This window comes from Pimephales promelas, chromosome 21 (genome assembly GCF_988280905.1).
Source record: "Pimephales promelas chromosome 21, fPimPro1.hap1.1, whole genome shotgun sequence".
In the NCBI taxonomy this organism is placed as follows: Eukaryota; Metazoa; Chordata; class Actinopteri; order Cypriniformes; family Leuciscidae; genus Pimephales; species Pimephales promelas.
In genome coordinates this window covers 28,473,441-28,487,608 of record NC_142789.1, presented here as the reverse complement: position 1 = coordinate 28,487,608, position 14,168 = coordinate 28,473,441, and the positions used below count along the sequence as shown (strand labels likewise).

The 14,168-nt window shown below is 39.0% G+C and overlaps 1 protein-coding gene across 1 annotated transcript; it reads right to left on the bottom strand.

The window, feature by feature from the left end:
• Nucleotides 1-2,692: 2,692 nt before the first annotated feature.
• On the bottom strand, nucleotides 2,693-13,917 carry LOC120480485 (inhibin beta B chain). Its single transcript, XM_039673662.2, has 2 exons — nucleotides 13,149-13,917; nucleotides 2,693-3,568 (listed from the first exon to the last, which is right to left on the bottom strand). Exons 1-2 carry the CDS (start codon nucleotides 13,531-13,533, stop codon nucleotides 2,793-2,795), a joined length of 1,161 nt encoding a protein of 386 aa, XP_039529596.2. The 5' UTR covers nucleotides 13,534-13,917; the 3' UTR covers nucleotides 2,693-2,792.
• Between the last annotated feature and the right edge of the window lie 251 nt (nucleotides 13,918-14,168).

Genomic DNA, 14,168 nt, shown 5'->3' with positions numbered 1-14,168 from the left:
AAAAGATTCGGTTTCAAATAAATGTTTTTTTTTACGTTCTAATAATCAAATAATGCTGAAAAGCAAGATTAATCACACAGTTTCCAAAAAAAAGTACAGTAATTGATAATAATTCAGTAAATCAGCATAAGAATGAATTCTGAAAGATCAATTAGCTTAGACACTAAAGACATGAAAAATTCAGTTTGCATCGCAGGAAAAAAATGTCATTTTAAAATGTATGCATATAGAAAACAGTTATTTTAAATTGCTATAATATTTCAATGTTTTTGCTGTATTTTTAATCAAATCAATGCGGTAGAGACTTTTATTCAAAAGCTAGTTTTGACCAGTAGTGTTATGTATATAATTATGCACACTAATTCAGTGTTTTGTTCTTTATTATTATTATACAGGCTTTCTCCGCTCTGATCTGACGTCTAAACATTCATCTTCCACTGGTTTCTCACAGTGATTAACAGCATAATTCCCAGATTGAGAGGTTGTGTGTGTCTTTCCAAAACATGGCTCACAAAAAAAACACATTTGCCCATATTTGACCCAAATTTGGGTTGAAACAACCCAGCATTGTTTAGAGTGTACTTCCATATTTTTAGAAGTTTCTTTGGTGACTAAAGTTCAAAAGAACAGCATTTATTTAGCGCAAACCATGCAAAATACACACCGCAGATTAATATTTAGGGTTAATGATTTGTGCAACTCATAGTGAGGCTTGCTCGAGCAATATATTTCTTAAAATTCGATTCGGATGCATGAACCGATGATGAAGTGTATGATGTACATGTAACACAAGGCAGTCCGTTTTGATGCAGAATAAGAAATTTATTTCATAATAGTTACAAAGAACAAAATATTTAAAAGCATTTTTATCTTACATAAGCTGTACAGAGATGGCATGTGTTTGACTCTAAATGATTCCGGAATAGATGCTAGAAGTATTAAATAGAAAACTGGAAAAAAAAAAAAAAGACAATTAAAATTGATGGAAAAATATGAAATATTCCATTTATCTACTGTACAAAAACAAGTTGGAAATGGAATCCATTCTATTGTACCCTGATACATCGTTTAGGCCTTTAAAAAGTATCTTACAAAAGAATCCGATGGCCTCGTCGTCTCACGATAGCTAAAGTCTTGGCCTCTTTGGTTCCATAATTCGGTATAATACACTTGAACAGCATTTAATTGCTTCTATAAAAATAACTTTCTTTTTTCAATGGCAGGTTTTTTTTTTCTTCTTCTTTACTAATAATGCAACTTCAGTGCAAACATTGTAACAACCATCCGCTCAGAGAAGGAAGCGAAAGTTTACATTTCAAGTATTGACGACAGTTCATTACAAGTAGCTAGTGTGGGTCATCCGGTGTAGGTCACTACTATACATTGCATAGCTTGTGCGGCACTTATTTCAGAAGAATTGTGAACCACTTGGTACCTTCGAAGGCGAAGTGCTTTATATTGTGCATTTACAATATTTCTTTGCAAGTGCTATGCTGCACCATGAGATCGCTCGAGTCACTGGTGTTTTCAAGGGCGCGCGCGCCGTTCGGTGTGTCTTCGGCTTGTTGCGTGAATAATCAGGTTCCCGAGACACGACTTATGAATAGACCTCGAGAAACCGCAAACGTTGTGTTGCAGACGCTCTGAAATGGATTGGTTGTCACTCATTGTGGGAAGTGCTGACGTTGTTTTGAGAAGATAGTCAGTGCTTTTCGATTCAGTTCTGGGCAGGTACACGGATATACATGTCTTTAAGATCACCTCTTTCAGTTCGTTCCATTATTTCTAAAGACGTTCCCGTCGATTTAATGTGAAAGAGTCGTACAAACCTGTAGAAAGGAGCTAAATCACTCGATGGTTAAAGAACATACATAAATATATGTACAAAGATGCGTGGAAGAGTTGGGGTGTGTGTGTTTGACTGTGGATGTGTGACGGTCACATTTTCGACCTTTTTTGCACATAATATTAGACCGCGCCTTAAAGGATTAGTCCAGCTCAGAATTAAAACTTCCTGATAACGTACTCACCCAAGATATTCATGTCGTTCTTTCCTCTGTCGAAAAGAAACAAAGGATTTTGATGAAAACATTTCAGGATTTTCTCCATATAATGGACTTCAATGGGGTCCAAACGGTTCAAGGTACAAATGAGAGTTTCCGTGCAGCTTCAAAGTCTCGACACGATCCCAGATGATCAATAAGGGTCTTATCTACACAAAAGATCAGCCATTTAATTAAAAAAAAATAAACATTTATATACTTTTTAACCACAAATGTTGATTTGTGCCGCGTAATCACGTTGAAAGGTCAAGCGTGACGTCGGCGTAAGTGTAGATCTAGTGTTTACAAAGCGAACAAATGTCAAATGCCATTTACAAAATAAATAAATAAATAAATAAAAGGTAAAACAACGATGTCGGACGATTTTGAAGTTGGAGGAGAAAATTTGATATTTTCCGCTTACGTTACGCAACGTGATTATGCGTGAAATCGTGGATGTGCACGATTGCACATGTGGTTAAAAAGTGTTTATTTTTAATAGAAAGTGGCCGATGGTTTGTCTAGATTTGACCCTTATTGATCATCTGGGATGGTGTCGAGACTTTGAAGCTGCAATGAAACTCTCATTTGGACCTTGAACAGTTTGGACCCCATTGAAGTCCATTATCTTTTCGACTGAAGAAAGAAAGATGTACATCATGGATGATATGTGGGTGAGTAAGTCATCGAGAAATTTTAAATCTGAAGTGAACAAGTTATAAATATTACTTTCTCACTATGATATTGTTCTCAAGCGCAGCCGCACTCCTCGACGATCATGTTGGGAACGTCCCGTTTCACGATGTTGTATTCGTCGTCGAAGTACAGCATGGACATGGTGCTCAGTTTGGTGGGGATGCAGCAGGAGTTCATGGATCCTGGACTCATTCCCCGCATGCGGTATTGGTTCACCACAGCGGTGTGGAAGGACGAAGCCGATCCGGGAACCCCGGCCATGTACGCGGGACAATTCCCTTCGCAATAATTCCCAAAGTACCCAGACGGGGCGATGATCCAATCGTTCCAGCCAATGAGGCGGAAATCGATGTAAAACTGTTGTCGGCAACACAAGCTACTGCTCCCGTCGCATTCTAGGCCTCGCTTTCGGATGCGATGTTTGTTGTCCGAAGCTCTCGCTTGGACGACCAGGAAGGGACGGTGAGACTCGTCGTTTGTGTTCACCAAAACGGGCACGATTCCCATCTTGTCGCATCCCTCGCACCGAACGTCCAGGTTTTGCCGCCGATCGCCCTTGGAGAAGACCAACTGCACGGCGTCCGTCAACGGGAACGTGTGCCAGCCGCTGCGTTTAAGATCCACGCGCTTCTCCACCAAGTTCCACTTGCTCCCGACACCCGGCTCCTGCGAGTAAACCTTGATGGTGATCTTCCTCCGAGAGCCCTTCTCCAGGACATTAGGCAGGAGTTTGAAGTATAACCACAGGCTCGCCTGGGACACGTGCAGGTTCTGGTGGCCCTCGTTGGAGATCACGAAAAACAGGCTGGTTTTGGAGCTCAGAGACTCGTCTGTGGGATCAAGAGAGGAGAAAACATGATCAGATCATCTGGTAGGGCTCTTTGGTCATTTTTGACTGAAAATCTTAACGTTTTTTGTTTATTTTAAGTTTTTTTTCTTTATCGGAATGGTACGAAACTCGGTAAAGGGCTATGTGAACACAAGAAAAATCATGAACAGGTTAAATGCTCCTGAAGAAAATAGTCACAGCGTTCCTCGCGGTCAACAATGAGAGCATTTGAAATGAATAGGAGACGAATTTCCTCTAGTGGAAGCGCTTGGTACTGCGGCCAAACACAGTCTGACTGAAATCAAAATTTTTGAGAAATAAGGCGCAAATTTTTTTATATAACTTGTATAGATATATGGATTTGATTTTCTCGCCGTTTTAGAGTAAGACATGTTTTATTTTTCATAAATCACTTCAGCAATAATCTGCCAAGTGTCGTCTTTGAAAAAAGAAAACTTCAGTCTCTCTAAAGCATTCTATGAAAGTGGTACATTTTAAGTTGGAAATGATATTTTCACGTCTATGATCAAAAAGTGGATTATAAATACAGCGTAAATATAATTTAGTACCATAAATCCCCTAAAAATTCAAAATCTAAAATAAAAAAACATTATCGAACTAAAATGTGGTAGCTAGATTAATTTCATTGATAAAAAAAGACCACAAAAAAACGATATCTCTCTGTGGATCACACACCCACACACACACTCGCTCGCTCACACACTCAAACACAAATAATGTCACCAGCTCATTTTTCCTGTTTGTTCTATAGATAGACTTCATTTTGTGCAAAAAAAAATCTGTTTTCCTGAGATTCGTCCATTTTATTCTATTAAACCTTAAATTCGAAATTCTACTAATACTGTACAGTATATGCATAATACTAATGAATAATATATGATTAAAGTAATATATAATATTATGCTATCATATACTCGCATTACAGTAATGAGAAATGTGCTAATTATCATTTAAATAATGTCACAATGCATGCATTTTTGTCATACTTTTTTTGCAGAACATACGGTAATATATATTAATAAGCTTAATTTTGTGGATATGATATGATAGATATTTGTGCAAAGAGATACATTTTAATTTCTGATTGTTTAGGGTAAAATATGACCTGAACATGGTTTTGAAAGGTTTCATGAGATTCAACCATTTTATTTTATTTTATTAAACCTTAAATTGAACTTAATTCAGCATGAATTAAATCCAGAACAAAAATACTTCCAAGATGTTTAAACACTTTATTTAAATAAAACGAAAATACCAAAATGAACAAATAATATTAATCCTTCGAGCAAAATCAAATTTTTTTTTACGTCAGATTTTAGGGTAAAATATGACCCGCACGTGTTCTTTTTATTTTATTAAAACTTATATTAAACTTAAATTCATCATAAATCAAAGGCCTACTATTATGTATAAATACTTTGAAATTTAAACAATGAAAATAAATGTCACAATGCAAAAAAAAAAAGAAGAAGTAAATTTTGGCTATTATTTAGCATTGAGTCTTCAGATGTGTGACCCGGACATGTTCTGAGAGGTTTGGCTCTGGTTCTGGGGTCGGATCCAGTGCCGTCGGGGGTCTGGATGGAGATGACAGGACTGGGAGAGTTTATGAGAACACAACACAACTTCCCAGCAAAAGCTGCTGATCCGCAGAGAGGGCACAATGAGCCGCGTGACGTCACAGGAAACGCATCACAGGAGTCGACATGCAGCGGTACAGTGAGGGCGATCAAGCACAGCCCTGCGGCGTTCACAGAGGCGAATTTACATGAGACTGAACGCTTCTGGAGCCGCGGAGACAATCCACATCGATCGCTCTTCTTCCAACTCGCTATACGAACTCATCCTTATCATTAGATTAGGTGCTTTTGGTAACTTTCAACTTGTGCATCTGAAACGATATCTCTCTGTGGAACACAAACACACACACACTCACTCTCACACTCACTCATTTACTCACTCTCTCACTCACTCACTCACTCTCTCACTCACTCACTCACTCACTCTCTCACTCACTCACTCACTCTCTCACTCTCTCACACACTCACACACACACACTCACTCACACTCACACTCACTCTCTCTCACACTCACTCATTTACTCACTCTCTCACTCACTCTCTCACTCACTCACTCTCTCACTCACTCACTCTCTCACTCACTCACTCACTCACTCTCACACTCACTCACTTAATCACTCACTCACTCACTCTCACACTCACTCACTTAATCACTCTCTCACCCACTCACTCTCTCACTCACTCACTCTCTCACCCACTCACTCTCTCACTCACTCACACACTCACTCACTCACTCACTCTCTCACTCACTCTCTTTCTCACTCACTCACTCACTCACTCTCACACTCACTCACTTAATCACTCACTCACTCACTCTCACACTCACTCACTTAATCACTCTCTCACTCACTCACTCACTCTCTCACTCACTCTCTCACTCACTCACTCACTCTCTCACCCACTCACTCACTCACTCACTCTCTCACCCACTCACTCTCTCACTCACTCTCTCACTCACTCACTCTCTCACCCACTCACTCTCTCACTCACTCACACACTCACTCACTCACTCTCTCACTCACTCTCTCTCTCACTCACTCACTCTCTCACTCACTCTCTTTCTCACTCACTCACTCACTCTCACACTCACTCACTTAATCACTCTCTCACTCACTCACTCTCTCTCTCACTCACTCTCTCACTCACTCACTCTCTCACCCACTCACTCTCTCACTCACTCACTCTCTCACCCACTCACTCTCTCACTCACACACTCTCTCACTCACTCTCTCACCCACTCACTCTCTCACTCACACACTCACTCACTCACTCTCTCACCCACTCACTCTCTCACTCACTCACTCTCTCACCCACTCTCTCTCTCACTCACTCACTCTCTCACTCACTCTCTTTCTCACTCACTCACTCACTCTCACACTCACTCACTTAATCACTCACTCACTCACTCACTCTCACACTCACTCACTTAATCACTCTCTCACTCACTCACTCTCTCTCTCACTCACTCTCTCACTCACTCACTCTCTCACCCACTCACTCTCTCACTCACTCACTCTCTCACCCACTCACTCTCTCACTCACACACTCACTCACTCACTCTCTCACTCACTCACTCACTCTCTCACTCACTCTCTCTCTCACTCACTCACTCTCTCACTCACTCTCTTTCTCACTCACTCACTCACTCACTCTCTCACTCACTCTCTTTCTCACTCACTCACTCACTCTCACACTCACTCACTTACTCACTCACTCACTCACTCACTCACTCACTCTCTCACTCACACACACATGCACTTATCCTTGATAGTGATGCTTGAATTAGCAAACAAATGAATCTGTTTTCTCTCACTCGCTTTTTCCCACTGCACACTTCGACATAAAACAAGAAATATGATGTTTCTGCAGCTCTTTAATGCACTGAGAGGATTAATAAATCTGAGCCGTCTGGAATCTGTCTGGAAAGTCTCCGCAAAACACACATAAAATAGAAATGTTTAAAAATAAATCTAAAAATATTCTGTATATGTCACAGCTCATAAGTTATGTGTGCATGTGTATCATTGTGTTGATGAAGTGCGCAGCTGTGCCGAGAGAGAGAGATCACATGGGCGGCTCCCAGGCCTCTGATTGGATGATCACATTTGGTTTCACTGTAACTCATTTAAATGTAAACTGTCTTGCTGAATTAGAGGTAATACTTTATGAAGACTTTCATTAGTATCAATAACAAACAATATTACACGATATGATGCTTCCTGGGAACATGTTCATATTTGGGGAAACTTCCTTAAGTGCACATTCAAATTTGATTATATTAAACCTCAAACAAAAATCCTTCTGATATATAATATTAATATATAAAAATGCTAATAATATTGCACTATATGATGTTTTATATCACCACAAAAGTGGCTTTTGGAGGCATTAACTATCAATACATTATTCCAAAGTAGCTTTACAGGAAAAAAAATTAAATATATAAAAATATATATATAAAATATATTAAATATATAAAAATTATATATTAAATATATAAAAAATTAATATATATATATATAATATCTTAATGCATTTAGCAGATTGGAGCAGTGTGATGATGTAGTTGACATTTTGCGATGATACAAGCAAGCATATGTTTATATCTGTTTATGTAAGTATGTATGCGAATAAAATTGTATAATGATATCTCTCAAAGGGTCAGGGCTGAAGTCTATCCCGGTATCCTGAAACTCACACAATCACACACACACTCAGTCACTCACACAGCAGCATCTCTGATCCGACACACACACACACACTCCAGTTATGTACCAGTTACGTAATTTATTGGCACTTTTTGGATATTTTGGATACAACGTATCTACGAGATTGCGTGCTCGTAATGTCTTTGGCTGTGTAGTGCAGTGATACACACCTTCCCCATATGTGTGTGTCACGAGAACAGAAGCATTTGACAGGACCGTTTGGAAGTGTCCGAATCGCCTCCTATCGTCTTTAGAGGGAACAGCCGTTTACAGTGGCGTCGGAAACCGTAGTGCACTCATTCAATCCCACAATGCACCTCAATAACTATGTACTCTCAATGACTCGAGAATACCCATAATGCACCGTGAGAGTCTGAATCATCCATCCATTCATTTCCTAAACCACTGGATTGCGAGTTATAAAGTCAGAATTGTGAAATTAAATATTTAACCCCTTTAGTGTCACGGGCCCACCGGTGGGCCCAAATCCATTACATTTTTAAAACGGTATTATCCTATACTAAACTATAAACTATATATCATTTGAAAGCTTAGAATCTCTAGTTTTCAAAATATATTGCAGAGGAGCCGTAATTTATCAATTTGCAACAAGAATATTTTCATACTCTAAGGCGTGTTTAGACCTTTATTTTGAAATTGTGATGAACATGAAAAATCATGAAAGAAGGATAGAAACCTGTTTGTTTTTTAATGCCAAGAGTTCGAAAGAAAGCCTCCTTTCAATTATTTTATGATTTTTTTTTTAATCCATTTATTTTCAATTTTCATGAAGACAACCCACATGCACAATGCCACCAAACAATAACTATACAGTAGTACGGCTAAATATATTTCTTAAGTAATATCATTGTACATGTTACATTAGGAATTATTTTAGAATTATAATAATTATTTTTTCATATGGAAATGGAGGCGCCCTTATATGGGCAGTAATGGAGTCTGGTTGTGCCCTAGTGGAAGCGTTCGGTACTGCGCCCAAAAAAAATCTCACTGAAAGCTCATTTTTTGAGATATCAACCTAAAATTTGAAACACAACTTATTCAGATCATCATTTTGGCTTTGATTTTTTGCAGTTTTAGAGTCGCCCAGGTTTTGAAAATATATTTTATATAAAATACATTTTTTATATTGTACATTTTCATAAACTCAAACTTCTATAACTTTTTTTCTGTTTCACATTCTTAATTTATTTCACTTCTACAAAAATCTGCCAAATGTCTTCTTTAAAACGAGACCAATCTTACATCTATATTCCAAAGCATTCTTCAATTACAACCATTCAAGTTCAAAATGTGCATTTTCATCTATATTCAAAAAAAAAGGGGGGGGGGGGGTGTTTATAAACAACATTAAACATTTCACGCACGTCTTTTTCAAAATAAAAGTTTCGCATCAGAAAAACATTTAAGTTAAAAGTCTTTCTGCAGCCAAACTATCAGGAAACAAAAAAAGTGTCGTCATCCAACAAACTCGCTCGCTTTCTAAACTTCCAGTTCAACCCAAATCAGCCGGAGCTTTACGGGTTTGTTGAGTTCACTAACCCTCAATACGAGCACTAGCGATGCCCGAACTGGACTGAACACAGGAGGGATGGTGTTTACTGTCACTACCAGTTCCAGCTGGCCAAATCAAAGCGTAAAAGCAAAGCTGAAAACAAGAGCGAACGCATGATCACAGGTTGGACGGCTTCCCGCTTCGATTCAGGCCTTTAGTAAAGCGCGGAGCACATTCATCACGCCGCTCTAATAGACAGCGCGAGCAAACTCTCCCTCTTGGCAGTCGGCCTCACCTGAGTCTCCACACACCATTAAGATGTCACAGAAACCTAGAGGGACTCACTTGGCCTCTGCCAGCGCAGGGCAGCTTCATTCTTACAGAGAACCAGATCCTCCAGAAGATTCTGGACGTGTTCCAGCGCTCATGTCCTGAGGTCACCCCACACAGGCCCACCGGCGGCCCCACAGCTCCCAGCTCCAGACCCGCCGCGGGACGCTTCATCCAGGCACGCAAACACACAAAACCGAGGCCTTACCCTTCCATGAGTTACTTAATATCATGTCTTGAGCTCATTTTGGAGTACACTGTAAAAAAATATTGTTGGTTTAACAACCTGGTTGTTCTTCTAAAATTCTAAGTTGATTGAACTGGAAATAGTGAGTTAATACAATGAAGGAGATTGATTTAATCATCAGAAACTCAAAATAATAAGTTATCTCAACTAAAAAAATTATTTAAGTTGATTTGACTAAAGAAAAAAATGTTGTGATAACAAATCTTGAAAATATTTTTTACAGTGTATGATATTATTTAACTGTATATTTTCGTTATTTTTTTAGGGCTGTCAAGTCGATTAATCACAATTAATCGCGAGTAGCATAAAAGTTTGTTTATACAAATATATATGCATGTGTTTATATGTATATACTGTATACAGATACACACATATATATATATATATATATATATTAATATGATGATATTCAAACACTTTTGTTAGATGCGATTAATCACGATTAATCGATTCGATGGCACAAATTACTTCCCAGAATTTTAATATTATTATTTGTATTTATTTTATGTTTATTTCAAATATTTTTAAATGCATACTAATCTTTTTTTCATTTATTTTATACATTTTTTTGCTTACTTATTTTTTGATTTTTTTATATTCTGACCTGTGGAGCACTTCGGGCTGCATTTTATGACTGTGAATGATTCATCGGTGCAAACAAAAAAGGATTCTTGATAATCTTTCAATAAAATATGATAACTTGTGAAATGGCTCTTTTGTCAATTTTAACCACCTTCATAAAAGCGCTTTATTCCGTCTATTAAAATCCTCATGAATAAACCCATTAAGTTTTATGTTTATGTCCGTTTCACATTATGGATAATAAATGGGTTGCCGTCGGCATTTGATGATGACTTTAATCAAGGCATATAGAGGATAAAACCATCAGACTTCATTTTAGCGAATCTGCAAAACCCAAAACAACAGTTCGGACGACGCCAGGAACACATCGATCACTTAACCTGAATCGATCAGAGCAGTCATTTTCGGTAAACGGTCCCTGGGTCTCGTTCGGGTGCGAGTCGGCCACTGACCAACACAGCACAAAAGGTCAAAGGTCAAAGGTCCAGGTCTGCACTGGGATTCAATAACTGCGGCCCGAATTCTCGATGAAAGCCCGGTTTGAAGCACCGGGACGGACGTCAGCGCTTGCAACGGGTTAGTAAGAGTCAATGTGACCCTTTCGAGTGTGTGCTTTACTAAGAAAGGATTTGGAGTGTCTTTGCTCCTGATCGCAGTTTGACCTGAACTCAGATTTGCTGCTGAATTTGTTTAGCAAATTCTACAATACATTGCTGAAAAAACTTGAAGTCAACATGAAACGCTCTTTGCATCCCATTTTACTTGCATAATGTGACGGACTTTTGAATGTAACAGGATATATAAGTGGAAAAAAATGAAGGACGGGATGTGATTCAGCAGATCCGAGTTGAACCGCATGCGTCCCAATTCTCTTCTTTATGGAATCGAAAGGGAAAGATTTCCTCTTTATTGCATTAACTAATATTAAATTATTAGCTATTTGACGTCAACAGAAGAAAAGATGTTTCGGAAGTTCGTAAAACTAGACAAACACCTTTTGTCTTTGTAAAAGATGTGCACTCATGATGTAATGAGATCAATATGGCAGATTATAGCGATTATTGAACAGCATTTCACCCACTTTTAGTCTTTCTCAGTCCCAAATTATGTGTGTGTTTTCATGTTTCACTTTCATGATGCATGTTGATCCCATGAGTTGCAGTTGGTTTTAGTTTGATTCTTTAACAGGATTGTGGATGCATGAACAGTTTTCTGTGTGAGATTATTTTAAATGCTCTTAAAAGGGTTATGAATTCAACAAAAAGACTAAAACACTGATCTGTAGATCCCATAATGAAACACCACAAACTTGTTTGATCCTCCAATGAATCATATAGCATCCTAAACAGCCAGAAATGATTTCAAATAACCTTTAACATGAAGAGGTTCCTATTTTGTTCTTCATAGCAAGAGTAAAGAGTATCACCCATACACGAGGCAGACCGGGGCTAGTTGTCACACAAGAGCTGGATGTCAGTAACTGAGGTTTTGGTGCTTTTCTCTCTTTGATGATTTCACACACCTTTATAGGATCTTTTATTATGACTTCTGTCCTCTAGATTAAAAATGCAATAGTTTTGTACTATCTGCAGCCTATATAGACAATAAAAACACGCTGACATGCATCTGAATTGAAAGTCAGGCCGGGGAAAGTTGTCACATGTCTTGATTATTAACAATTTAGTAATTGCATTTTCCATTTGCTACATTTAAATGTTTCTGCACTGGAAAAAAAGTTGCTGCACAAGTACAAGTATTTGGATGTTAAAGTCATTTCAACTTAAATTACATTAAATTCACTTAAAAAATTAGTTGAATCTTGTATAACTTACTCAAACTCTTTTTTTAAGTCAGTTTAATATAAAGTTGAAATGACTTAAAAATAAGGCAGCAACTTAGGGTTTTGATTAGGTTTGTTTTAGGGTTAGTTGCATGTAATTATGCACAAGGAACGTGTAAAAGGACACTAAAATAAAGTGTTACCGCATATTCTTATTGTGACAACATGCCCCACTATATATTAATCAAATGAAATTGTTGAATAGTTGAATAAAAGTCGAGTCTTAATTGTCTAAACCCACTGTTATAAAATGCCATAGCATGTATGAATCATAAGCATAGCTAAACTGTAAAAAAATAAAAATTGTTATCACAACTTTTTATCTTTTGTCAAATCAACTTAGATAATTAATGTGGTCCAGGTTCAGATAACATAATATTTTGAGTTTCTATTGATTAATCCAATCTCCTTCATTGCATCCTTCATTAACTATTTTTTTTTAATTTCAGTGAACTCAACATTTTAAGACAAACAGGTAACTTAGTTTTTTTAAGTTAGAACAACAATATGTTTTACCAGCCTGATCGCATGCAAATGCGTCTCTATTCATTAATCCTACCCAAACGTAACATACCCCACACCACTACTAAACCTACCCATCCCATGCGTAGCCTATCATATCCACGTAAAAACTCGTTTTCGCGTATAAATTACACGATGCGATGATGGAGACGCATTTAGTGTGACCGGGTTCGTTTTATAGTGCACGCGTAAATGCGCGCGCACAGACCAGCCTCAAACACACACACACACACACCTGTCTCGGCGAAGCTGATGATCTCCGAGGTCTCCTCCTCCACCTCGTTCATGGACGTGGCGTGTCCGTCCAGGTTCGGGATCTCCACCCTCCCGTCCTCGCGTAACTTCCCGGCGTGGAGCTTCTTGAGCGCGGTCACCATCGCCGCCTTCGGGACGGGGTGTGTGATGTTGGGTCTGTCCCTCATCTGTAACCGGCTCAAGATGTGCCTCTTCACGGCCTCCAGGAAATCCACGTCCACCCGCGCGGGTCCATCGGTCTGGCTGAGCCCGCAGGACGCGCAGCTCGGCCCGGTGCTCTGCGCTTCGGTGTCCGGTGCCGGTGTGCAGCGGGTGGAGACGAGGAAGGACACTAAACAAAGCACTTCGAACATCAAGCTTTTCATCTTCTGTGATGATAAACTGCTGGAGAGCTGGATTGATGGAGATGAAAGTTCGTATCCGCCTTCTCCAACTCCGAAAAAAGTGGCGCTTATAAAGTGGGGAAAGGCTGTAATATCCACTCGTGGAGACGATCCGGTTTACGAAATAGCGATACAAACGCAATAAATCCTGTGAGCGGCTTGAATACGTTCCTTTTTTTGTTTGTTTGGTCACTCCGCGATGCTTGTTCAATTCGGATCGATATCACAGTGTGAACGGCCCGTTGCACCATCCGATTCGTGTATGATGTTGGATAAATAACGTAAGGAGAGCTCTTGAGATCTGTCCGCGTTCAGCCGCGCTTTTACGCACAAGTCCGACGCGTCATGGCATCTCAGTATTACGCGTCAAAAACCCCACAGACTAAACAAAGGAGCTGTTATGTTTTGTCCCGGTGATTTCTTCACGCTTTTGAGTTAAAATCATCCATGATTAAGGGAAGCGAGCGCAAACCAGTCAGTTTCCCCACAGTGTTTCCAAATAATCATTCGCAGTTTTGCCTCTATTTTCAGTTCTTCAGTTGAAGATCCCGTTCTCTAGTGTTGGGCATTTTGACTTCCAATGTACGTGTCCCAGATACTTCTTCATCATAGCTCGC